Raw genomic sequence first — 27789 nt, forward strand, 5'->3', positions numbered from 1 at the left:
CTATGCATTCTTGCCATCCAAGACCAGGTAATCAAAACCAGGAACTATAGAAAATACATCATAAAGGAGCTCCGAGTTGACACATGTCGACAATGCCACTTGGCCTCAGAAAAAGTCCAACAGAACACTGCAGGATGCAAAGTGATCACCCAAACAGAGTACACTCATTGACATGACCAGGTGGTCATGATAATACATCAGAAACTAGTGAGGAAATACCAATTGATCAAAGAAAGTGTACTGTATTACAAGTATGAACCACAGGCTGTACTAGAGACCCCAACCCACAAACTGTACTGGGACTTTGCCATAATAGCATGCAAGACAATCCCACACAACAGACTGGACATAACATTTGTTGACAAGAAGGAAAAGCTACCTATCTGATTGATTTAGCAGTGCCCAACGCTGGCAACCTCTAGACAACCTGTAAAGAAAAGATCAGGAAGTATATGGACCTAAGACAGGAGATCAAAGGGATGTGGCATATGCAACAAGTAACGACCATTCCAATTATCATGTCAAATACCGGTATGGTGCTAAAGGCTCTACATAACAGCCTAGGAGCAATAGGTCTCTCGGAGAACACATACAAGGAACTCCAGAAAGTCACAATTTGGAACACCTGTAGGATGGTCAGAGAGTTCCTCGACTAACAGTAACACCAAAAACATAACAATTGCCCTGTTGACTTGGTGCCAGCCCATCAGGGAGGTGGGGGGTTGGGTCTGCCACAGTAAATGGATGTGGCAGTGTAGCAGCCACCAGGATGAACAGAAGGGAAACCAGAGAACAACACAACACAAAATGCAAAGACAAGGAACTACCACTGGAGAAAGAAGGCTACAGCAGAAAATAGACGAGATAAGAATGAAGATAGGCCAACCGATCCAGCACCAATGGGGTAACAGAAGTAAGAAGCTGATCAGAAAAGTGAAGGCCATCCTCAAGAAAGATAACGTCCACAGCAAACATGAGACCCATAGTCAGAGAATCAAATAATATCTTGAAACCCAGAGGAAAACAGACAACAATATTTGATGAAACTGGAGTATAGCAACTTCAGCTCAATTGCAGCAATGCAGAACTCTTCCTACAAGGTTTACCCTGTGTTAAACCAAACCAAAAGCCTCATATTGCAAATTGATGAGTGCCATCAATCAGTGACCTTTTGTCTGGATCCTGGTGCATTTGGGGATAAAGGGGGATGAACTCTCTGACAAAACTGCTAAAAATGCATCATCTTTTAATTTAACCTCCATCCCTGTTCCAGCCTCTGACTATAATCACATCATACAAACAGCATGTCTCACACAGTGGAAAGAGCTATGGCAGACCCAAACCAATAAAAACTTTATGAGTTAAAACAGGACCCAAAGCTTTGGCACACTAGCGCCAAAACATTTTGAAGAGAAGAAATAGTACTTGCACCCATCTACTCACAGGAGAGGATCCTCTTCAGTGTCTACACTGTTCTGCACATTTAACAGTCAGAACATATTCTGATTGACTGCACTTATTATCAACAGGACAGAACGTCCGTTCTGTTTTCCCTGACAAATCTTTGAGAACCGGTGACATTACAACGTATTGTCGGCGATGATGCAGACATCAATGAATTTTTCTCATTTCTGAAAAAAATTGGAAGTATATCATAAATTTTAGATCTCTATAATAAGAATGAAGTGGTTACACCTGAGTTTTGTTTTTTATAATTTTTGTATATATATATGGCTATAGGTGCGCTATAGCTGTAGCAGCTGATCCGCCATTAAACACCCATAGTGTACACACACACACACACACACACACACACACACACACACACACACACACACACACACACACACACACACACACACTTGATGAAAAACAGAAAGCCTTCCACAGGAAAATCTGACAAGAGGAGAAGGAAAGCAATGGACCCCTTCCCACCAGAAGGTACTCGACAAGTTCTGGAATAACCTGTGGAGCAGCAAAATTAGCCATAATGGCCGTGTCCCCTGGATATATCTAGAAAGGAAGAAAACCAAGAAAATACAAGGATGCCAGAATGGGAGATTGGGGAGGAAGAAGTACAATAGTCGATTAGGAAGTCCCACAACTGGCAGACCCCAGGAATAGATAACATCCACAGCTACTGGTACAAGAAGTTCAGCTGCACACATGGGCACAGAGCAGAGCAGTTCATCCAGATAATAAGGCACAGTGACACAATCCCAGAGTCTCTGACTCAAGGAATCACCTACTGAAGGCTGACAGAAACAGGCAAAGTACAGATCAATCACCTATCTCCCATATACAAGATCCTGACCAGCTGTATAACTAAGATGATATCAACCACTTGGAGAGCCAGAATGTTCATGGCTGAGTAGCAAGGGAGTGTAAGCAGATGAGAAAAGGATGCTAGAGAAATTGACCACTTATGCTGCACTTATGGAGCAAGCTTAGAAAAAGCACCACAATCTGTACACGGCCTGCATCGACTACTGCAAGGCCTTCAACTCAGTGCCCCATAGCTGGCTGATAGAGACACTGAAGATTTACAAATTCAACCTGACACAGACACACTTTCTAGAAGAAACATGGCAAAGTGGAGGACCACCATCAAGGTTGAGAACACCAGGACTAGACCGATACCCCATCAGAAGAGGAATCTTCCAGGGAGATGCAGTGAGCCCACTATGGGTCTGTCTAGCAATCAACTCATTGCCCATCATGCTCAAGAACAGCAAGTATGGATATACCCTAGAAGAAGGGAGGAAGAATCTTTACACCCTTTCTCAGCTGATGTACATGGATGACTTCAAAATGTTGCAACTGAGAATCAACTCCAACAGCTACTCCAGATCGCCTGGGAGTTCCAAACTGACATCAAGATGCAATTTGGCCTGACAAATGCAAGACCCATGAATTACATCATGGACATCTAGTCAGACAAAACTACCACCTGAAGGCTGGTGAAGAGATTGAAGCCATGACAGGACTGGACATACAAATATCTGGGGATGATGCAGGCCCACCAGTTAGAACACAAGGAGATCAAGGCCCGCCTGACTGAGAAATAGCATTAGAGACTGAGAAGCCTGCTAAAAACAAAGCTGAATGGCGCGAACATAGTTACAGCCATAAACACTTACTTAGTCCCAGTACTAAGGTACTCCTTTGGGATCATAGATTGGACCAATACTGAGCTGGAGGCCATTATGACATTGACCAATGACAAATTGACCACAGCCTGTAAAGAAGGGGGAGGGAATTGACTCATTGAACAAAGGAAGGTGATTAAGAACCCGTGTACTTCCAGGAAAATACAACACCAATCTACCAAGCCATAAGAAAGATAGGCAAACAGCACACAACACTCAACCTCAACAAGTAGACCACACTCACACAGACAGAAGAATCAAAGACAGAAAGATGGGCAAAGAAGACACTCAGTGGCAGACAATTACATCCATCAAGACTACATATGTAAGATAGCTTCCAATGCTTGGCTCATGAAAGGAGAGCTCTTCCCTGAGATTGAAGGATTCATGCTTGCTATCTGAGATCAGGTAATCATGCCAGGAAATACATCGTCAAGGATCCTGGAGCAATAGATAACACATGTCAACGAGATATGTCATCTGTTACTCTGATGAAACTTGGTTAAAATGCTCCTACTCCAATTTTTGTTTCCCAGTGCTTATGTTGCACCAGATTGGCTCCGCAATGCACTTGCACCCATATCAACTGGATGCACAGCCTTACATTTTTTCTGATTTTTAGCTCCGATCATAATCCTTCCCTGTCTTTTATCCTTTCTGTATACATTGTATTCCCCATATTCAAATTCTGTATCCCTTATATCTGAGTGACATCTTGTCTCCAATATCCCCTAGATTGTGCATTTGATGACTTTTTTTTTTTTTTTTTTTTTAATGAAAACTCCAAACACGAGAGGTATTAGAACCTGTAGTACTTAGTATCGTGCTTGGGTTGGAGGTTGAGAAGACAAAAGAAAATATTTGTTGACATTAGACTTGAACTTCTGTAGACTGTAATTTTCAGGAAATACGCATGAAGTAAGGTTGTTCCAGAAAATGGCAGTTGAATGAATAAACAAGGAAGATGAAAAGTTGGTTCTGCGAGTTTGAAGTTGGACAGTAAACGGATGTTGGTTGGTGGCGGCACATGTTCGGACTGTTTTGAAAGAGAGAGCGAGAATTATAAAGCCAATTCAGAAGAACAGTGCCCATGGAAGTATCTGTAGAAAAAGCATGCAGCAGAAACAGTAAGTCTATGAGACAGCGAAAGGAGAGACTCTGTTAGAGAGGAGTCATTAATTAACCTAATTGCCCTCTTCTGAATGGAATCTAGAAACCTGAGAGAGGTTTTGGGGGCACCGTCCCAGATGGGGGAACAATATTCTGTGGTAGGGCAGATTTGTGATTTGTACAGAGTGAATAACTGTTTGGAAGAAAAGTAACGCCAAGAGCAAAAGAGAAAACCAAGTTTTTTAGATGCAGAGGAAGCAATATTTGTAATGTGCTTGTGCCAAGAGAGATTAGAAGTCAGGGTAATCCCCTAAAAAGATATCAACTTGCCTAGAAATAGGAGTGTCACCAAAGATAAGCATAGGGGCAGAAGAATCCTTTTTTCGAGATATAAGACAAGACTGAGTTTTAGAAGGATTAAAATAAACTGTTGTCTTTGCCCGACTGGAGAAAAAAGGCGGCAAAGAACAGTAGTAAGTTCAGGAGCACAAGTTTTTGAGAACAAGTGGAGAAATACTATCAGGACCTGGAGCTTTCTTAGCATCACGATTCGTCAATATCCTTCTGACATCCTTTTGACGGAAGACCACAGGAGGCATTGAAGACCACAGGAGGCATTCAATGGAGCGCATTGGGAATGGTGGGAGGTGTTTTACTAAGATCATTAATACATGAGTTGGAAGAAAAATGGGATGCTAACAGGTCAGCTTTATCATTGGCTGAAATGACAACAGAACCATCTGCTTTTTGACAGAGGTGGGAGCAGAGATGGGCAAAAGTTGCGGCCAATAGCTTTGGCAAGAGACCAGAGTGCTCGGCTACTATTAGGGCAAGATGCAAGTTTTCTACTCTTAGCCTGTTCAAAGGTCGCGGGTTCGATTCCCGCCTTCGGCTTGGATAAAAGTACTGCAAAAACCTTGGGAGGTGCATTATGGCCACAGAAGCCTATGCGCCAACAACTACCAAAAAAAAAAAAAAAAGCCTGTTCAAAATCTAGTTTGGACTGATTAATAACTGCTTTACAATTGTTGTGAGCTTTGGTATAGGCAGAAAATGACACAAGAAAGTTATGATATGCAATGTTCTTCTCTTGAATAGCCTTAGCACATTTATTGGAAAACCAAGGTTTAGTTAAAGGACGAGATTTTAAAGTGGAGTGTGGAATAAAGGATTCAATTCTTACAAGAATAATTTCACTGACACAATCTGAGCAAACGTTGTCATCAGAAATTTTGAAACAGTAATCCGACCAAGGAAAAGAAGAAAAGAAATCTCGCAGGTCATCCTGTTTTGAATTCTTGTAATGCCAAACAACACGAGGTTGGGAATAGCCATGAGATAAAGGCTCTATTGGAGAAGAGACAATCACCAAGTTGTGATCTGAGGTGACTAAAGGACCACTCACTTCAACTGTGTACTTCGCATTTAGCATTAGTAGAGGCATATGATGCAAGAAGGCAAGCTTATGCAGCATCAACCAAATAAAAAAAAAAAAAAAAACTTTACAACCCTCCGTTCATTCGAAATACCTGTCCAGCTGAGCTTTAAATTTATTTAGGCTATCAACTTCCAAAACAAGGGATGGAGGTCTGTTCCACCAACCAACTACCCGCTGGCTAAAGGCAAATTTCTGCACATCTATCCTACATCTGTCTTTCCTCAATCTGAATTTATGCACTCTCAGGTGATTATTCTGAGCAGGAGGAAGAATCCCATCGGCATTGAGCATGCTCAAACCATTCAAGGCTTTATACACCTCTATCAGATCACCTCGCTGTTGCCTAGTCTCTAGACACTGTAATTTTCAGAACTTAAGCCTTTCTTCGTAAGAGCAACCCTTTGTTCCATTCACTAATTTTGTTGCCCTTCTCTGTACTCGTTCCAGCAGCTCTACATCCTTCTTGAAATGAGGCCTCCAGACCTGTATACAGTACTCAAGGTGTGGCCTAACCATAGCCTTATACAAGGGAATAATCACCTCCTTATCCCAGCTAGAAAAATTCCTGTATATCATTGACAAGAAACCGTGAGCTACTCTTGCAGCTCATCTGCAGTGCTCAGAGAACTTCATATCTGCCTGCACAATTACCCCAAGGTCCTTTTCATTCTCTACCACTGTCAGTGTAGTACCATAGCCACTGAAATCTCAGGAAACTAGGTGGCAGGACCTGCCAGAGCAATTTGTTGTGATACTGGATGGATGCACCCTGCTAGCCTCCACGTGGCAAGGTATGGGCAACGTCGTGCCCCACTAGGGGCCTGGTGACCAATAAGCCAGACAAACAATGGGCACAATATATCACACTGCACAGACATGGCCCACACACTTTCAAGTCTCTGGTTTGACAGTGTACTGTCCTCAATAAAGCGCAACACATGTGGAGATGGGAGAAATCCCAGGTGCCGTCTGACACGAACATACCTTATGCCTTGTCAGTGTAGTACCACAGAGTTGATACGTTGCCCTGGGGTTGTTCTTTCCCATATGTAGTACTTTCCATTTGTCAATGAGAAACTTCATTTGCCGCCTCTCAGCCCATCTGCTCAACCTTTCCAGATCCTGTTGCAGCAGCATAGCGTCAGTTTGTCTCCCGTTTTGTTTGTCTCCCGAATATGCTGATGTAGAAAACAATCATCCATTAACAGGGTTGTTAATAACACCCCTGCCAGCCTTTGTATCGTCTGCAAACTTGGACATTAAGCTTGATATACCATCATCAATATTATTTATAAATACAGAAAACAATAATGGACCCAACACTGAACCCTGAGGAACTCCACTAATAACATTAGTCCACGATGAGCAGTGTCCATTGATTACTACTCTCTGTCTTCTCCCCCTCAACCACCCCTTCATCCATAGCAGCAATTTGCCTCCAATGCCATACTGCTCCAATTTGTGCAGCAGTCTTCCATGTGCAACAGTATCAAAAGCCTTTCTAAGATCCAAGTATATAATATCAAAGTTATTCCCTGCATCCAGTTCTTTTGTGACTGCATCATAGTATCCAATCAAATTGGTCAGGTAAGACTTTCCCTTAACAAAACCATGCTGTGTCCGAGCTATAACTGAAGTCTTGTCTAGATGATCCTGCAGTGCTTCTTTAACCAGTCTCTCCATTTATTTTCCTGGAACAGAAGTTAAACTCACAGGTCTATAATTACTTGTGTCATCCTTTGATCCTCCTTTGTGAATTGGGGTCACATTTGCACATCTCCAGTCTATGGGTACCTCCCATGAGTCCATAGAAGTTCTCATAATTATGGCTAAGGGTTTTCTTACTTCTTTTGCTGCCTCCTTTAATATAACTGGATAGATCCCATCCACTCCAGGTGCCTTTTTTGTGTTTATCTTGAACAATTCTCCTCCACATTACTCTCAGTTATTACAAGATTATCTAGCTTACTGCCAGAGTTGAATTCATCTCTGGCATTCCCCTCGCTGAATAACTCCTCATGTATGAATGTCGATGCAAAATATTTATTTAGTTTGTTAGCTACCTGAGCAGGATCATCAACAGTTGAACCAATCGATATCAAGTGGACCAATCTGATTCATCCCCTTCCGTATAGAGTTTACATAAGTAAAGAACTCTTTGCTGTTTTTCTTTGCATCCTTTGCCAAAGATTTCTTATAATGTGCCTTTGCTTGCCTAACATCCTTTATAACTTGGTTACAGATCAACTTATAAATATCATAGGTTTCTGTGTCACATGTTAATTTATATGTATCCCATGCATTTTTCTTCTCTGCCATACGTCTCATTAGTTCATCTGACATCGGCCCCAAGTGCCAAGCGTTTTCCAAGTGATCAAGTGATTTAAAGTGATTCTAGAGTGCGCTTCTCAATTATACTAAGTTTACTATATTTATAGCGATCTTAATTTTTTAGTACCCCATAAGTAAGTTTAGCTAAAAGGATCTAGCAAACTAACAGAAAGGAAAGTCACCTTTCTTTTTTCTCTTATCTCAAACTAACCACCAACCCTACTAACTTATAGCAGCTGCTTGGTCACTTGGTGGCACTGCTCTTGCCTCCTCGTGGCGGGGCTGGAAACCTGGGAGTTGGAAGGTACGCTCCCAGGGCTAAAAGAGCAAATCATGAGTAGTAAAGTCACTACTTCCCAAGGGACTTCAGAAAAGATCCCACCAAATCGGCTTGATGAAGAACCAGAAAATACTGCCAAAAGGCAAAGAACAGACGGCTCTAAACCATCACCGATTCCTTTGTTCCTAATCATCCACTCCACTGGAGAGGAGACACTAGGAAAGAAATCCCCATTTTTCATCCAAAAAGTCTTGGAAGGACTAGCCGGAACACCAAAAACGGTCAGGCGACTCCGATCTGGGGATTTATTAGTCGAAACGTCTAGTACCAGACATTCAGAAAAGCTACTGAATGTATCAAACTTTGGAGGTATACCAGTAGTGGTCACCCCCCATAACACTTTAAACTCTTCGCGGGGAGTAATCTCCGAATGGGACCTCTTACACGTTACTGAAGAGGAAATCAGCAAAGAACTCCAAAATCAAGGAGTGACAAATGTAAGACGGATTTCTATTCGGAGAGATGGAAATGTAATACCTACCAAAACCTTAATCCTGACATTTAACACACCAAAAATCCCATGCACTGTAAAAGCAGGATACTTGAACTGCCAAGTAAAAGTATATATTCCAAATCCTTTGCGCTGTTTCAAGTGTCAACAATTTGGACACTCGCAAACAGCATGTAGAAACACACCGACATGCGCTAAATGTGGATCCAAAGAACATCAGATTGATGAGTGCCCAGCCACAGCCCCAAAGTGTCCAAATTGTAAAGGAGAACATCCCGCATACGCCAGAGCATGCGATAGATGGAAAAAAGAAAAAGAAATACAGAAATACAAAACAGAGCACAATATTACATACCAAGAAGCAAGAAAAATGGTCCAGCCAACCATAACCAATAGACCAACATACGCACAAGTAACAACTAAATTTAAATCAGTGGAATGTCAAACTGAAATCTCAGTTCCTCCAAATGAATCTTTTTCTCCACAAGTCAAACACTTACTCCAAGCAAAGCAACAAGATAAACAAGAGAAAACAGTAAACACACCCATCTCAATCCCCTCAGATTCTCCAACCTCGCAACAGTGTAAGAGTAATAGCAGACCACAAAATCACGAACCTAACTCAGAATTTATGGAATTTGAGAAAACGGGAAAGATAGATGACGATACATTGGAAATCCATGCCGAAGAATCAGAAGACGATATGGATACCGGAAAACCGATATTTCCCAAAAGAGACAGAGTAAGGACAGAAAAACAAAAGACAGTCACCCAACGAAAACAGCTCGAGGGGCTGAGCAAATATAAATAATGGATAAAATTATCCAGTGGAACTGTCGTGGATTACGTACTAATTTTGATGACGTACTGTATCTGATCACCCATTACACACCAATCTGTATATGTCTCCAGGAAACGTACCTCAAACAACAAGATACCCTGAATATCAGGAACTACTCAATGTACAGAAGAGACCGAATAACTCAAAGTATAACACATGGAGGAGTTGCTATATTAGTAAATGACAGAATACCAACACAACAGGTGCATTTAAATAGCCCATTAGAAGCGGTAGCAATTCGTACAATAGCAAGGTCCCTATTAACCATATGTTCATTATACATTCCACCAGGAGATGATGTCTCTTATGAAGACCTAGACGCATTACTACAACAACTACCACCCCCAATTTGTCTGATGGGAGATATGAATGGACATAACCCTTTGTGGAGATGCTCCGACTACAACAGAAGAGGACGCATCATTGAACAACTGCTAGATAATCATAACCTCTTACTTCTTAACAGGGGTAACCACACTTACTTCCATTTTCCAACTCGGACCACCACAGCTATAGATCTTACCATATGTACCCCTACACTTTACACAGCATTTAATTGGGAAGTTTTTGAGGATCCTCTTGGGAGTGATCATTATCCAGTAATTTCCACACTGGTCAGTGAATATCCATATCATACCAGCAGGACTCCTCGTTGGAAAATAGAAAAAGCTAATTGGGAAGCATTCAGGAGGAAAGCAGTTTTCAACACCAATATCATTGAGCAGGAAACAGTAGTTGTTGCACTAGCACATGTCACAGAAACCATACAAAACGCAGGCAAGCTAACAATCCCTAAGACTTCATCACGTTTTCCAAACCGTCCGAAAACATGGTGGAATGATGACTGCACTGAAACAAGAAAACAACAGAATAGGGCATGGAACCGTTTTCGCAGGTATCCCACAACAGAAAATCTGATTCAGTTCAAAAGAATGCGTGCCATAGCGCGATTTACCAGGAAGCAGAGTCGAAAAGCAGCATGGATAAAATTCACATCTACAATAAACAAAAAAACAAATGCACATATAGTCTGGAATAAAATAAGAAAAATGACAGGTAAATATAGAAATAGGCCATCACCAATACTGATCTGCAATGGAATTAGTTTGACTGAACCTACCGTTATTGCAAACACATTAGGCGAGACCTTCGCAAAAGTATCAGCGAAAGATTCATACCATCCGGAATTTCTGATCCGAAAAGAAAAAGCAGAAAAGCATAAGATCAAATTTAAATCAAAAGGTAATGAACCCTACAATCAACCATTTACAATAAACGAACTACACGAAGTTTTGCTCACAGCCAAGCCAAGTGCAGTAGGCCCAGACGATATACACTACGACATGATCAAGCACCTTAAAAAGACTGAATTAGAAAATTTATTGAAACTGTATAACAGAATATTCCAAGAAAATGTATTTCCAAACACATGGTGCCATGCAATAGTACTAGCTTTCCCGAAACCTGACAAAGACCTGACAAATCCATGCAACTACCGACCAATAGCCCTCACCAGCTGTTTAGGAAAATTATTAGAAAAAATGATAAACAAGAGACTGATTTGGTATCTAGAGGAAAATAACATCTTCACAAACACGCAATGTGGTTTTAGACATCATAGATCTACTCTGGACCACCTAGTCAGGATAGAAGCCAACATCAGAAATGCATTTATCAGATCACAACATATGGTTACAGTATTTTTTGACATCGAAAAAGCTTACGATACCACTTGGAGATATGGGATCCTGCGAGATATGCACCATGCTGGACTCAGAGGCAATCTCCAGAACTTCCTTATGAACAGAACCTTCCAAGTCAAAGTACAAACTTCTTTCTCTAAAATCTACCAACAAGAAGAAGGCGTTCCACAGGGCTCAGTCTTGAGTGCCACTTTGTTCGCCATAAAGATTAATTCGATCACAAATCAACTCCCTCCTTCGGTTTCACATGCACTTTACGTTGATGACTTTAGTATCTCTAGTCAGGCACAGAACATGAGAACTATCGAGAGACAATTGCAATGCGCAATCAACAATATAAGTAAGTGGGCACTAGATAACGGTTTCAGACTGTCAACACAAAAAACAATATGTGTACATTTTTGTCGCAAAAGAAATCTCCATCCTGATCCTGAACTGAAATTAGAAGGCAAAAATATACCAACGCAGCCGAAGGCAAAATTTCTCGGACTAATCTTAGATAAGAAACTCACATTCGTGGAGCATATCCGAGAGCTGCGTAAAAGCTGTACAAAACACCTGAACATACTTAAAATCCTTTCGTCAACAGCATGGGGAGCAGACAGATATTCCCTACTAAACCTATACAAAGCACTAATTAGATCAAAATTGGACTATGGAGCCCCAGTGTACGATTCAGCACGGAAAACAGCTCTGAAATGGCTGGATCCAGTCCATCACAATGCACTGCGTATAGCTACTGGCGCTTATCGTACCTCTCCCATATATAGTCTCTATGCTGAAGCCAACGAACCACCTTTAACTCTTAGGCGACAGCAACTCGCATTGTATTATACATTTAAAATAAAATCTATGCATGCACACCCTACTTGGGAGACCCTCTTTGATCCACGATGCAGAAACATATATCAGAATCGCCAACAAGCAAACCGACCCCTAGGCATTAGAATGCAAGACTTTTTGGCAGTACATAACCTTAATATAGACAAAATAGCACACATGCCAGTTCATACTCCTCCACCATGGGATTCGCATATCCCAATATGCGACTTCTCCTTTCAGAAATGGAATAAAAAAGCGATACCTTCAACAATCTTCCAACAGTTACATGCAGAGCACAGAATTCAATTTCCTGACTATATCCCAATATATACAGATGGCTCAAAAACAGACACTTTAGTGGGAGCAGCAGCAGTATTCCCAAATATAACTTTAACACAACAGCTACCGAAAGAGTGCAGTGTATACACAGCAGAATTACACGCAATAAAAATAGCCTTAACTCATGTACAAGATAAACATTATAAGAGAAGCATAATATATACAGACTCCTTGAGTTCCTTACAATCCATGCAAAACATAGGTACATCCAAACACCCAATCCTTTGGCACATTCGGCAAATAATAACTGACTGCGCCAGAAATGAACAGGACACTTTATTCTGCTGGATCCCAGGACATACAGGGATTGCGGGAAACGAAGCAGCAGACAAGTCAGCCAAAGAAGCCGTACTACAGATCGGAGAGGATATATCAATCCCGTATTCCGATTACAAGCCTGCGATATGGCGTATTTGCCAGTTGAAATGGCAAGAAACTTGGAATCAACAAACCGCAAACAAATTATACCAAATAAAGCCGAATATTGAAAACTGGACTTCTAGCAGTCGAAGGTCGAGAAAAGAAGAAACAGCACTCACCAGGCTAAGAATCGGGCATACCCATTTTACACACTCATTTTTGTTGCGAGCAGAGGAACCACCACGATGCCAGACTTGTGACACCATTCAATCAATTCAACACATATTAATAGACTGTCCTACATATACAAATGAACGTAAACAAGCTTTCAAAGATATTTATGAGACACAGGACGCCATTTCACTAACAGATCTCTTGAAAAATAAACATGACTGCGCAGATGTTTTCAACTTTTTTAAAGCTATCAATTTATACCACCTCCTGTAAGGAAGTGAATATAAGCAACAGAATGACACAAGAACGTATGAATCAGGTTAAAATGAACAATTGAAATCAAAAGTAAACACCCCTGAAACACATCACACCGTATGAACTGGCGCATTATGACCTGCGTAGTCCATGCGCCATTAAACCTCAATACAAACAAACAAACAATCATCTGACATCGACTTAGGCCTAAACCATGAACAATATTTCATAGTTGGTATGTAAAGCCTAGTAGCTTCCAAGATAAGTTCTTTGAATGCTTCCCATTTTGAATTTGCTGTTGGTAACATCATCATCAGTTGGTCCCACTGTATAGAATTTAAATACTGTCTCAGACCATCATAGTCGCCTTTACGAAAGCAAAAACCCTTCCCTTTACCCCTGATGGTAGTTACCTCTTTGAGTAAATCCCACTTCAGCACATTGTGATCACTGCCACCTAGTGGTTCCTTTATCTGCAGATTCTTAATGCATGAAGAATCACTACTGATAATCAAATCAAGAGTATTACTCCCTCTATTTGTCTCCCGAACATGCTGATGTAGGAAACAATCATCTAATAAATCCACAGAAGCCTTGCTAATGTGTGAGTGACCAACCCTCAAATTCCAGTCAATATCTGGGAAATTAAAATCCCCCATTATAAGACTCTCTGATTTACTGACCCACTCTATTTCCCTGTACAGTGTCTTATTGTACTCATCAGAGTCATTAGGCCTATAGCACACTCCTACTCTCAATTTTGATCTCCCAATGCTTATGTCACACCAAACTGACTCGACACTGCACTGTCCAGTGATGTCGACTGGCTTCAGTTCCTTGGATTTTATGTGTTTCTTAACTAATAGCATAACCCCTGCTCCCTTCCTGTCCTTTCTGTGCACATTGTACTCCCCAAATTTCAGTTCTGCATTCCTTTTGTCTGTGTGACACCACATCTCTGATATCCCAACAATATCTGCGTTTGATGTTTTGAGCAATACCTCAAATTCATCAATGTATTTACCAAACTCCTAGCATTGGTGTACACGCAAGTATACATGCACCTGTTCCTATTCTTAGCTACCCTAACACAACCCATGTGTTTACTTGTACCGCAATGACTCCCAACAGTCTCTGAAATATTCTGCATCTTGTTTTTCAGGCTTCTGCTCATTCCAATAGAAGCAGTGCAAGAATCACTTTCACCTCTGCCAGTGGCTACTGTTAATCTATTAGTCCTTGTATTCCCCCAAGCTAGCAGTTTTCCGACCCACCTAACACTGGCTCAGTAGCATCAGCAAATATTCTTGCACCCTTTCTATTTAAGTGTATCTCAACCCTTTAGAAGCAGTCTCTCCTGTTAACAAGTACAGACCAGGCTGAAAAAATTCTACCCCTTGAGCCTTGCACAATCGTTCCAGGGCCGAATTGATTGAAAAGGCTCTCATCATATACTCCCTCCTATCGTGTCTGGGCAGAATTGCAGACACTTTCAAATTCAACCCTAATTGATGGCTTTTTTTCAACAGTGACCTGTACTTGTTAAGTAATTCTGCCGGTCTCCTACTCTTAATATCATTAGTGCTAACGTGTACAACTGTATCACCTTTTGTGCCCTTAAAAGATGATATCTGCTCTACAACGTCATCAACCTTTGCCCCTGGCAGACATACCCTGGTCCTGTTCCACCCATCCTTTTTACATACCATGTTCCCTGTTTCCCTGACAATAGAGTCACCAACAACTACTAGTTCCTGTGGGACCAGTGCATTCTGCCTTGGGGGTTGCCACTGTGTTGCGTGATGAAGTGCAAGCTCTGGCATTGATGTGGGCAGCTGAGAGCTTGATGGGCCCCTCAATTTAGATCCTTTGAGGGCATCCACCCTGTCCTTCAAGCTCTCATATAGGCCCATAACAACGCTGAGTTGTCGCCTGATTTCGTTACACTCCTTGCATCGCGCACACACAAAGACATCCACCATGGCAATATCATGTCCTGTACCCGATTGTTCACAAACATCATGCAAGCAGTGCATTTTAAAAGGCTTTGATTCAGAGGGCAACTGCCCTCCTCAGTTCTCCCCAGAGCCACAGCACTGCCATTAGCTTGAGCCTTTTGCTTTGCTGCTCTGGTCTGAGTCATGATTTCGATTTAATTTGAATAAAATTTCAATTTCAGTACAATATTATAACCCTAAACTTGTATCCCAACACAGTTATAACGCAAAAATATTTTTCAGTGTCGAGTATTATCTACGAGTTCCATTTATATAACTTACGTATCAAGTTATGTATTAATTAATTATGTTACTTTTGTAATCTAAGTCGTTATATTTATTTAGTTAAAAGTACAATTTAATTGAAAACAAAGTTTAACAAAATTAATAGATTTTACTGATTAATTGACAATATTATATTATATACTGTACTATACTAAGCTTACACTATCTAGTTCGGGATATAACGTTATGTCGTATAATAATGGCGGCAAGTTACGAACAGTAAATCAATGGATACTTAAGTATTAATTAACTTCCAAATCTCGGTGTCTCAATTCAGAATGAACTAAGGATCTTGACTAGGTCTATAAGCTACTTATAGAAAATAATTTGATGTAACTATTGATCAATAAAGCGGCTTAATATGGCTAAAAAACTTCTCGTTCAGTGGAGCTGCAACTTGTAACACGTGGATTTGATACCTTACCGATACCTTTATGCAATTATAAGGCCGAGTAAAGAATAAATACACCAGATTAATCATAAAATCATAAAATAATGCTATACTACTAAATTTAAATCAAAAGTTTTAGAAAAACAATTTCAAATCAATAAATTAGAAAATCCACTTGGCGGCTTTGAACACGTCTGACTCTCACTAGTCTCATCAGCAGATTTAGAAGGGTTGTTTGTGACATGATCAGGCACATTGGCTATATGGTTAGGATTGTCTGGTATTCTTGTAGGTAAATGAACAATCTATGCAAGGTCATTAGTAATTGCAAAAGTCTGAGCATCTTTTGAGGCAAAAGAGATCCTGAGATTCTGTCAAAAAAAGTACATGGGGTTTGGCAGACTGTAAGTAGAAATGGACAGCGGTGAGATTACAATTGAGACCACGTATATTTGTGAAATTAACTAGGAAGTGTTTAGGAGGTTTGGACCTTTTTGCAGATAAGCGTAGACTAGCAGTACTTTAAATTCATAACTTTTATTTACTATGTTTCCATCATACATTTACATGCAACTACATATAGTTGTTTTTACTCTTAACACTTCTTGTACAATTGATGTACAAGAAGCCTCCCAGTAGGCTTTGAAATTTTCTTCCCTTCGTTTTTCAGGTTGCCACATGATTCCAAAGAATCATTGCAAGAATTACTACACCTTTGCTGTGACTGTTGTTAATTTGTTTGTCTGTGTATCCCCCATCATACCAACAATTTTTTGATTCTTCAAACACTGCCTCAAAAGTATCAGTAAATATTCATGCACCCCCTGTATTTAAGTATATCTCATCCCAGTAAAACATCTTTCATGTTAACAAGCACAGATCTGAGAAAAATTCTACTAAAAAAAATTCTATCAATGAGTCTTGCAGTTTCATTTCTAACTCATGACTTTTTGTCAAAATTGTCCTGTACTTGTTAAGTAAATCCTCCAAGCTCCTATTTTAATTGAGGTAACTAGGTAGCTCTAAAATATAATTATATAGCGTAATACGCTTCACTGTTTCTATTAGATAGCGTAGTATTGACCATTTAATTAATTTAATTTATTGATCTTATTAATTTAAAATAGCATGCCCCAAACTAGAGCAGCAAAGCAATGGACACAAAGTGGCAGAAGTGCTGTGACTTGGGGGAGAACTGAGGGGGGGGGGCGATTCTCCAATGCATCACAGCCTAAAAAAATGTGCAGCTTGTGAAATGTTTGCCAAACTCTTTGGAACAGAACATGATATTGCCATGGGGGATGTCTTTGTGTGTGTGTGTGTGTGTGTGTGTGTGTGTGTGTGTGTGTGTGTGTGTGTGTGTGTGTGTGTGTGTGTGTGTGTGTGTGTGTGTGTGTGTGTGTGTGTGTGTGCGTGCGTGCGTGCGTGCGTGTGCGTGCGTGCGTGCGTGCGTGCGTGATGTAAGGAAATCAGGCGACAACTCAGCATTGCTATGGGCCTAATATGAGAGCTTGAAGGACAGGGTGGATGCCCTCGAAGGATCTAAATTGAGGGGCCCATCAAGCTCTCAGCTGCCCATATCAACGCCAGAGCTTGCACTTGGTCATCACGCAACACAGTGGCAACCCCCAAGGCAGAATGCACTGGTCCTACAGGAACTAGTAGTTGTTGGTGACTCTATTGTCAGGGAAACGGGGAACATGCTTTGTAAAAAGAATAGGTGGAACAGGACCAGGGTATGTCTGCCAGGGGCAAAGGTTTATGATGTTGTAGAGCGTATATCATCTTTTAAGGGCACAAAAGGTGATATAGTTGTACACGTTGGCACTAATGATATTAAGAGTAGGAGACTGGCAGAATTACTTAACAAGTACAGGTCACTGTTGAAAAAAAAGCCAGGAATTAGGGTTGAATTTGAAAGTGTCTGCAATTCTGCCCAGACACGATAGGAGGGAGTATATGATGAGAGCTAGTCGATTAATTCGGCCCTGGAAAGATTGTGCAAGGCTCAAGGGATAGAATTTTTTTCAGCCTGGTCTATACTTGTTAACAGGAGAGACTGCTTCTACATTGATGGGATACACTTAAATAGAAAGGGTGCAAGAATATTTGCTGATGCTATTGAGGTAGTGTTAGGTGGGTTGGAAAACTGATAGCTTGGGGGATACAAGGACTAATAGTTTAACAGTAGCCGCAGGCAGAGGTGAAGGTGATTCTTGCACAACTTCTATTAGAATAAGTAGCGACCTGGAGCGAGGGGTGTTGGGGGTTTCAGGGGCGGATGGCAGTCATCGTGAAATAGGTGGGTATATGGGATGCGTTAGGGTGAATAGGAATAGGAGCATGTATACCAGTGCTAGAAGTATAGTAAATAAATTTGATGAATTTGACATGTTGGTCAAGACATCAAAGGCGGATATTGTTGGAATAGCAGAGATGTGGTGTCACACAGATATAAGAAATGCAGAACTGAAATTTGGGGAGTACAATGTGTACAGGAAGGATAGACAGGATAGAAAGGGAGGAGGTGTTATGCTATTAATTAAGAAAAACATAAAATCAAAAGGAGTGCACCCAGTTGATATAGATGAACAGTGTACTGTTGAGTCAGTTTGGTGTGACATAAGCACTGCGAAAGCAAAAATAAGAGTAGGAGTGTGTTATAGGCCTAATGACTCGAATGAGTACAATGAACAATTGTACAGAGAAATAGAGTGGGTTAGTAAATCAGAATGTCTTATAATGGGGGATTTTAACTTCCCAGATATTGACTGAAACTTGTGGTTTGGTTACTCACACACTAGTCAGACTTTTGCGGATTTATTGGATGATTGTTTTCTGCAGCAGCATGTTCAAGAGGCAACCAGAGAGAGTAATACTCTTGATCTGGTTATCAGCAGTGATTATTTGTGTATTAAGAATTTGCAGATAAAGGAACCACTAGGTGGTAGTGATCAGTGTACTGATGTGGGATTTACTTAGATTTAATTACTATCAGGGGTAAAGGAAAGGGTTTTTGCTTCTGTAAAGGTGAGTACAGTGGTCTCAGAAAGTTTTTAAATTCTGTACAGTGGGATCAACTGACAATGTTACCAACAGTAAATTCTAAGTGAGAAGCATTCAAGGAATTAATCGTGGATGCTACTAAAAGTTTCATACCTATTAAGAAATATTGTTCAAGGTTTAGGCCTAAATGGTAATCAAATGAACTAATGAGACTCGTGACAGAGAAGAAAAATGTATGGGATGCATATAAATTATCAAGCGACTCAGAAGCCTATGGCAGATATAAACAAGTCTGTAATCAGGTCACAAAGGAGGTTAGGCAGGCGAAGGCAGATTACGAGAAATCCTTGGCAAAAGATACTAAGAAAAACAGCAAGGATTTCTTTACTTATATAAGCTGTATATCATCATTCTTCTCTTTTGGTGATTCCCTTCTACGTTTGACACTCTCTCTGTCTCTCTCTCTCTCTCTCTCTCTCTCTCTCTCTCTCTCTCTCTCTCTCTCTCTCAGGGTTACTCGGGAACTTTTTTTTTTCCTGGTGCAGCATAAGCCTCAGGCTTCCTTGCATCATATGGATATTAATAATAATAATATTAACTCTAAAAGGAAGGAGATGAATCTGATTGGTCCACTTGACATCGATGGCTTGACTGTTGATGATCCTGCACAGATAGCAAACAAACTGAATGAGTATTTTGCATCTACATTTACACATGAGAAATGGCAGAAGGTTATCAGATTGTAGCAGGATACTTAATGATTTTGTAATAACTGAGGGCAAAGTGGAGGAGAAATTGTTGAAGTTAAACATAAGAAAGGCACCTGGGGTGGACGGGTTCTATCCAGTTATATTAAAGGAGGCAGCAAAGCAACTAAGCAAACCCTTAGCCATAATTATGAGAGCATCCTTGGACTCAGGGGAGGTTCCCACGGACTGGAGATGTGTAAATGTATCCCCAATTCACAAAGGGGGATCGAAGGGTGACATGAGTAATTACAGACCAGTTAGTTTAGCTTCTGTTCCGGGGAAAATAATGGAGTCACTGGTTAAAGATGCATTGCAGAATCATCTAGACAAGACTACAGCAATAATTCCCTTAACAAACCCATGCTGTGTCTGAATTGTTGCTGCAGTCTTGTCCAACAAATTTGATAGGATATTATGATGTGGTTTCAAAGGAACTTGATGCAAAAAATAATTTTGATATCATATATTTGGATTTCAGGAAAGCTTTTGACACTGTTGTACAAATTGGAGCAGAATGGTATTAAGGGTAAGTTGCTACAATTGATAAAAGGATGGTTAAGTGGGAAAAGACAGAGGGTGGTAATGAATGGGTGCTGCTCTTCGTGGACTAATGTTATTAGTGGAGTCCCACAGAGTTCGGTGTTGGGTCCACTGTTGTTTTGTATATTTATCAATGATATTGATGAAGGTATATCAGGCTTAATGTCGAAGTTTGCAGATGATAAAAAGGTTGGCAGAGTTGTTAATGACAGTAATAACAGTGTGCTATTGCAACAGGATCTAGATAATTTGGGCAGATGGTCTAAGAAGTGGCAACTGAAGTTTAACCTTGACAAATGCAAAGTACTGCATATGGGTAGAAGTAACCCCAGAGAAACGTACCAATTGTGTGGTACTACATTTAAGGTAGTAGAAAATGAAAAAGACCTAGGAGTAATTGTGCAGTCAGATATGAAGTTTTCTGTGCAATGCCGACAGGCTGCCAGGGCAGGTCATGGGGTTTTGTCAATGACATATAGGAATTTTGCTAGCAGGGAAAAGGAAGTGATTGTCCCTCTGTATAAGGCAATGGTCAGGCCACGCCTTGAGTACTGCGTACAGGTCTGGAGGCCTCACTTTAGGAAGGATGTAGATTTGCTTGAGCATGTACAGAGAAGGGCAACAAGATTGGTGAGGGGAATGAAGGGATCCTCTTACCAAGAGAGGCTTAAGTTCTGCAAATTGCAATGGCTGGAGACTAGGCACCTGCGCGGTGATCTGATTGAGGTGTATAAGGCCTTGAATGGGATGAGCACGCTGAATTCTGATGGGATCCTTCCACTTGTTCAGATTATGAACCTAAGGGGGCATAAATTCAAATTAAGAAAGGACAGATGTAGAATAGATGTGCGAAAATTTGCCTTTAGTCAGAGGGTTGTTAATTGCTGGAACAAACTTCCATCTGTCGTTGTTGAAGTTGATAGGTTGAATAAATTTGAGGAACTGGACAGGCATTTGGAAGGAATGGTGTGATTTTTTTTTTTTTTTGGCTAATGCTGCATAAGCTCATACACTTGCTTTCTTTCATCATGTGCTACTACTACTATTATTCTTAATATCATTACTGCTAATGTGTACAACATTTATCTGATCTTGAATGCTATCAACTTTGTCCGCTATCACACATACCATTGTCCTATTCCACCTATCATTTTTACACAATATATTTCTCATTTCCCTGACGATATAATCACTGACAATAACTACCCCGCTGTTGGATTGGTACATTCTGCCTTGGAGATTGCTGTTGTGTTGCTTCATGCTCAAGTGTAAGCTCTGGTGTTGAGGTAGGCAGCAGAGGAGTTGGTTTTAATTCCCTCATTTTAATTCCTTTTGGGGCATCCACTCTATTCTAAAAGGTCTCATAAATACTCATTGGAATTCTGAGTTTGCATTAATATTCTCTCGATATTTGTACCAAACACACAATGAAATCCCCCTTGGCTTTTTCATATCCCAGTTCATATGGCTTTTATATCCTGTTTACATGTTCGCTGTTTTTCGCTGTCCAACCTTTGCAGGCAGACTGCAAACATTGAACAAGTGACACATTTTGTAAGACTGTGTTTCTTGAAGAACTGCCCCTTCAGTTCTCCTCGAGCACACTCTTGCAAGTTTGATCCCTTTGCTTTTCTGCTCTAATCTGAGACATGATTTCCATTTAAATTCAGTTTAATTTAAGGAATGCTTCACTAAACTAATAGATTCTTAAATGCAGTAGTAACACTACCTCTGTTGAGAAGTGATGCAGAAATAATATGTAATATGCTATACAGTGATATTCATAATGTTATAAATTAGTTGTAGTTAACTTTGTAACAAAATTTAAACCAAAAAAAAAAAAAAAGAATAAAGCCACCATACATGATTAGAACCTTTTGAACTACTTATTGAAATGTTACAACATGTTATTGATTCCAAGTTAATTTAATTACAAATCACTGATTAGTTCTGATAAACATTCTTTCCTTTCAGTTACATATGTTTGAATTTCTGTTTAATCAAATTCTCTGTATGCAAGTTTATTATTTATTTAAATGGTTAGATTATTAGATATTATTTCATATTTTATGCAGTAATGGATTGGTTAGATTAGTTTATTGAATAAATTAAATAAAGGGATACTTTATCCATTTAATTGTTATCACAGAGAAATGCACAGTTGTAGAATAGTTTACAGAAATTAATTTGATTATTTTTGCAGCATCCAACGTATGAATGGTATGTTCCAAAGGGTATCTTAAAAAGGAATTGGATGGCAAAGCACCTATATGAAATACCTGCAGTTGCTGTTCTTTTTTATGATCTAGATTGGACTGACCCTTCTTGGATAGAGAAAAGGGATATATGTGCTAAAAAAATTGATATTTTGAGGTATTATGAATATATGCTTATATAAGTGTGCTTGCATGCATGTGTGACAACACACAATCTTTGTAATGTGTGTATATTTTGTACCTATATGAAAAATGTAGTATTATCATTAAGGTCATAGTGTTTGATTTGTTTTATTATTTTTGCAGTAGACCTATCCCATGACATTTATGTCCTTATATATATTACATTCTTCATCAATTTGTATGTGTGTAAATATGATAATATTTCCACATTGTTGGTGCTTATTTTGCAATTAATTAAATTATTATGCAATTAATTTACAGTGGCAGAACATTCAATTAAAAAGTAAAAATATTCAAAATTTAACAGAAAATTTCTTTCTTATTATCATTTTCTTTTTGATTTTTTCTTCCTTTTGTGCAGAAAGAAATTTGTGCTGCTGATATTTAATTGCATGTGCTGCTATTCTTTATAAAGGTGACAGACAAGATTTAGTGTTATTATTGGTATTGTAGTATCAGTTAAAAAAAAAAAAAAAAAACTAAATGAGTGCAAGTATTTATCTAGTTACCCCTATACATTCACGTAAGTGTTCTGCTTCAGAAAGCTAAGCAGAATTCATTCTATTAGAGCCAATTTAATCTAATTTTTGTTTCTGAATTTAAATGTATATTACCCTTTCAAATATCATTTCAGAAAACAAATCGATACCCTCAATATTTAGTTAATTTAATCTTTATTGCTTATTAATATGCTCTTAAAGAGAATTTAATGATTCAGGTACTAATTAATTGCATCAAAGCTTTGATTAATGAGAATTAACAATATAATTTTAATTTTTATTGTCTCGGGCATTTATTTTGCCACTAAATACGGAGGATGCGGAAAGGTCAGGGAATGACCACCGCATATCCCCGGAGCAATATGGCCATAGTTGCTGATTCTCCTAAAAACCAAATAACATAACATTTATTTTGCCACTTCTTTAGTGGTTGTTTTTAATTACATATTTACGAGGGCAGGTCGAAAAGTTTCTAGCTTCTGATAGAAGGAATTCTGGAAAGTTATGAAAACCCATTTATTTTTCAACGTTATTTTCTTTAGTCTCTCTTGAGTGAACGCACTTTCTGACATGATCCATTAGCTTTTGTAACCTGCTGAAATAAAATTCAGATGACTTTCACTTAAACCACTTGTTGATTGCATCCATCACAGCATAGTCACTGTTGAATTTCTGTCCTTTCAAGTTCTTTTTGAGGTTTGGAAACAGAAAATAATCTGATGCAGCCATATCTGGTGAGTAGGGTGGATGCTGTAATAGCTCAAACCCCTCTTGGATAGAGTGAAACATTCACAGTGTTGCCCAAGTCCCAAATACTGTGTGTTCTGGTGTATTGTCTTGATGCAAGATGACCCCATTTGCCAATTTTCCGTGTCTCTTGAGCTTCGTTCCTCATGGAAACATCCTGGTAGGTTAGAATAATACTCTGTATTGATAGGGGCACCTTGTTCCAGGAAATCAACCATGAACACTCCTTCTACATCCCAGAAGACCAATGCCATGACTTTCCCAGCCAACGTTTTAGGAAGAGGGATGCTGCTACTGTTTCGATTGTTCTTTTGTTTGTGGGTCAAAGTGGCGTGCCCATGTTTTGTCCATAGTGACATACCGCCCCCTCAAAACCAAGCATTTATTAGCTTAAAAATGCTGCACAATCACAGGACAACACTTCACTCTTTCCTGCTTCTTATCTGCATTTGGTGCTTTTAGAATGTTCCACAAAGAAACCGCCATTCCTTCACCATATTACAATATCATGATCTCACTCATGGGAGATGATGAATGTTGCCTCTATGGGCTTTAGTGTTATTCTGTGGTCTGGAATGATTAGGTCATGAATGGCATCCACATTTGCAGGTATCAGCATCATGGATGCTTTTGTGGGATGCATCTTCAGTGCTCTCTCATCTACTCTTAAATTCTGCAAACCAGTTTTGATCCTGGCGTGTGAAGGACAAGATTCCTGTAATGATTGCTGCGTGTCTTAATGAATTTCTTTTTGGCAACCATCCCTTTAAATGAATTTTTTGATTTCCTTTAAATGAAAGTACTCAATGACTGTACAATGCTTGATTCTCTCAACAGTCGCTATCTTCATTCACCTTCACAAATTCACAAATTTATGTCATGGTTTGATTGTGTAAAATTTTGATTTTGATAAAAGATCTTTGATACAAAACTGTAATCTGACTAGAAGCAATATCACCACTCATTTTTAAAAGCCTTTACAAAAATGTTCTATGCAGGAGCCTTGTTCCAAGCACGCTAATATTGAAATTAAACTTCAAATTATTATCCTGATAAATGTCAACTATGCAGGCATATGGAATGAGGAGCACATGTGCATTACTTTTGGTGTAACCCTCATAATTTCATAATTACAGTCACTATGCTATAAAATATGCAAGTCTATTTCTTATAGTATAGATTCACCAGCCTCTGGAGATCACATGAAAAATAAAAGTTACTCCTGATCTTATGTATTTTGGTTACATTTGTGATATTATGAAGGCAGATGAGAAAATCGTAATTTTTATTGGCTGGAGATTAAATTCCTAGAATGATGACATTTAAAAACCAATTACTAATCTACTCCTACTCTACTCTTTAAAGGGCTAAGGCTAGGCTAGCCTCTTTGTATCCTTAACTATATCTCATTGTGGTTCCGCTGTACTTTTTCTAGCAAGTCCATGTCCTTTTTACAGTGGGGGTTTCAAACTTTTATATATTACTTAAGTCATGACCTCACTGTCGCTTTATATGGGGGTATACAACCCCATATAAAGGGTCCAACTTTTACTGTTAATATTTGATATTTTTTATATAGGCTAATCATTTAATTTGCAAAATGGCAGTGCCAGCACACTGTCCAGCCACTCAAGTCTATAACACACTCCTACTCTCTATTTTGATCACCCAGTGCTTATGTCACACCAAACTGACTCGACACTGCAGTGTCCCGCGATGTCGACTGGCTGCACTTCCTTGGATGTTTTGTGTTTCTTAACTAATAGCATTTCCAACAATAACAAACATGTATGCATTTCGAAGGAGATTATTTTAAGGAGAGAGCACAGTCAGACTGCAGAAACAATAAAATTAACGTAGGTTCCATTCCATTAATTAAATGATCAACCCACGTTTATCTTTTCCTTCAGATTGAGTGATCTGTAACATTATTACTACACCCAGCATCTTTTCTAACCTTTTGTAAGTTATAACAGTTTAGTGGATAAAATTATGATAAACAATGTCTTGACTTTGTTTAATTATAGTTGAACCCATCTAAATTTCTTAAATTGCTTCACTCTGCATGATGGTTATTAAATGAAATTTAATCATCGTCTCATAGGTAACATGCAGATACAACCAAAAAAAATAAACTTCTCTCATCCTTCTTACAAAAAAAAAATGTGTAGTGTGTATGCTTAACAATCAGAGCACTATATCAACATGTTCACTGCCACATAAATGTGAGAGAACTCGTTTAGTATGCTGTAATTTTCGGAATGTTGATTTTTTCAACATTCTGAAAATTTGTGCATAATTTTTGAAAATTAAAAGTTTGGACTTCATTGCTAAAATTGAACACTTAATTTTATGATGAGCTGTAAATCAGAATAGATCTTAAAATTTTATAGAAAGTTTATTCATGTACATAAACTAACATTGACACAAGCAAAAACCAAATAAAACTGTGCACCAAGTTTGTAAACAGATGCCTAGTATTACTGTAAAGCATTCAATCAGTGTGCCAATATACTGAGTAGTTTTTAATTTTTTGTGCCTTTATGTTCATGGCACTTTTTGCATCAATGCTTAAGAATGACTGCTCGTATGCATTAGAGCACACTGCTTGGTTGCATTTTGAATGCAGTTGTGCATTGTGACACATCACTCCTAGTACTGTTTCACACATTGAAGCAGTACTAGGAGTGATGGCAGCAAATGTGTTAAAGGTCATAATCGACAAAGTATCTTTCTAGATAAAGGGTTGTATTGACTGATCAAGTGTAGAATGTTGCTAAGTATAGATGAGCTTTAAAAACAATAAAAAAAAGCCCCCAAAAAAAAACAAACCCTAAAGCCAAATGAAAATGGCTCGAAGCTTCTAATGCCTGTGAAAATGACAAGATGTTATTGCAATCGTATCACTTTGGTAGTGCACCAGCCTCTGCTGTGCTGACTTGAAGCACTCCTTTCTCTTCAGATACAAAGGGTACTAGGAAAGTTTTGCAATACAGCTTTGTTTATTTAATTTTTTCAAAGTAATTTCCTCTACATTCAATACACCTCTCCATCCTCCGAAACCAATCTTTAAACCAGTTCTGCCAAGTTTCACTAGGGAGTAAAGCACACTCGTCCCAAGCCCGTAGAAGGTCCTCATCACTGGAAAACCGCCTCCCTTTTAGCTTCATTTTCACATGCGGGAACAATGCAAAGTCGCAGGGAGCAAGGTCTGGACTGTAGGGAGGGTGCTCGAGAAGTTTCAGTCCTGTCGTGGTCAAATATTCGGTGCAGGCTTTGGCGCGGTGAGCTGCAGCATTATCGTGATGGAGGTACCAGGTGTCCATTCTTGACTTTGGCCGCAGGTTCTTCATAGATCCAATGACTTTAGACAGGCATTGTTCAGTATACCACTTAGCTGTGACTGTCTTCTGCGTGTCCAAAACGACACGTTCCACAATTCCACTCGATTTGAAAAATACAGCTATCATTTTCTTCTTTACAGATCGGGATTTTCTGACAATTACGGGTGTGTCGTCATCATCAAAGACCCAAACTTTGTTTTGAGCCTTGGTCGGCAGATCGTAATAGTACAGCCAAGTCTCGTCACCTGTCACGATGTTGTTCACATACCGAGATTGTCCCTTATCAAACTTTTTTAACATCTCCCGGCACCAAGTCACACGTCGTGTCATCTGCTCTTCAGTCAGTTGATGCGGCACCCAGAGAGAACAAAGTGTCTTCACGTGCAAATGATCTTGCAGAATCGAACGAATTGCTGGTGCATTTAGGCCTAAAGTATCCTCTATCTGTTGGTAGGTCACTCGCCTGTTTTCGTCAAGCATTTTCCTCACAGCAGTAATGTTTTCCTCCGTAACTGACC

At 39.5% G+C, this 27789-nt stretch overlaps 1 protein-coding gene across 3 annotated transcripts in view; it reads left to right on the forward strand.

The window, feature by feature from the left end:
• LOC150076514 (trafficking protein particle complex subunit 11-like) overlaps positions 1 to 27789 on the forward strand; it is a gene marked incomplete at its 3' end in the record, with an annotated part of 510629 nt that overhangs the window by 56463 nt on the left and 426377 nt on the right. For all 3 annotated transcript variants that reach the window (XM_090388020.1, XM_090388018.1, XM_090388019.1), the window contains 1 exon segment: positions 22485 to 22654. In XM_090388020.1, the coding sequence (XP_090244146.1) occupies positions 22485 to 22654 (170 nt within the window).

Source organism: Mastigoproctus giganteus, chromosome 13, assembly GCF_048544385.1.
Source record: "Mastigoproctus giganteus isolate SK-2022 chromosome 13, ASM4854438v1, whole genome shotgun sequence".
Classification (NCBI taxonomy): Eukaryota; Metazoa; Arthropoda; class Arachnida; order Uropygi; family Thelyphonidae; genus Mastigoproctus; species Mastigoproctus giganteus.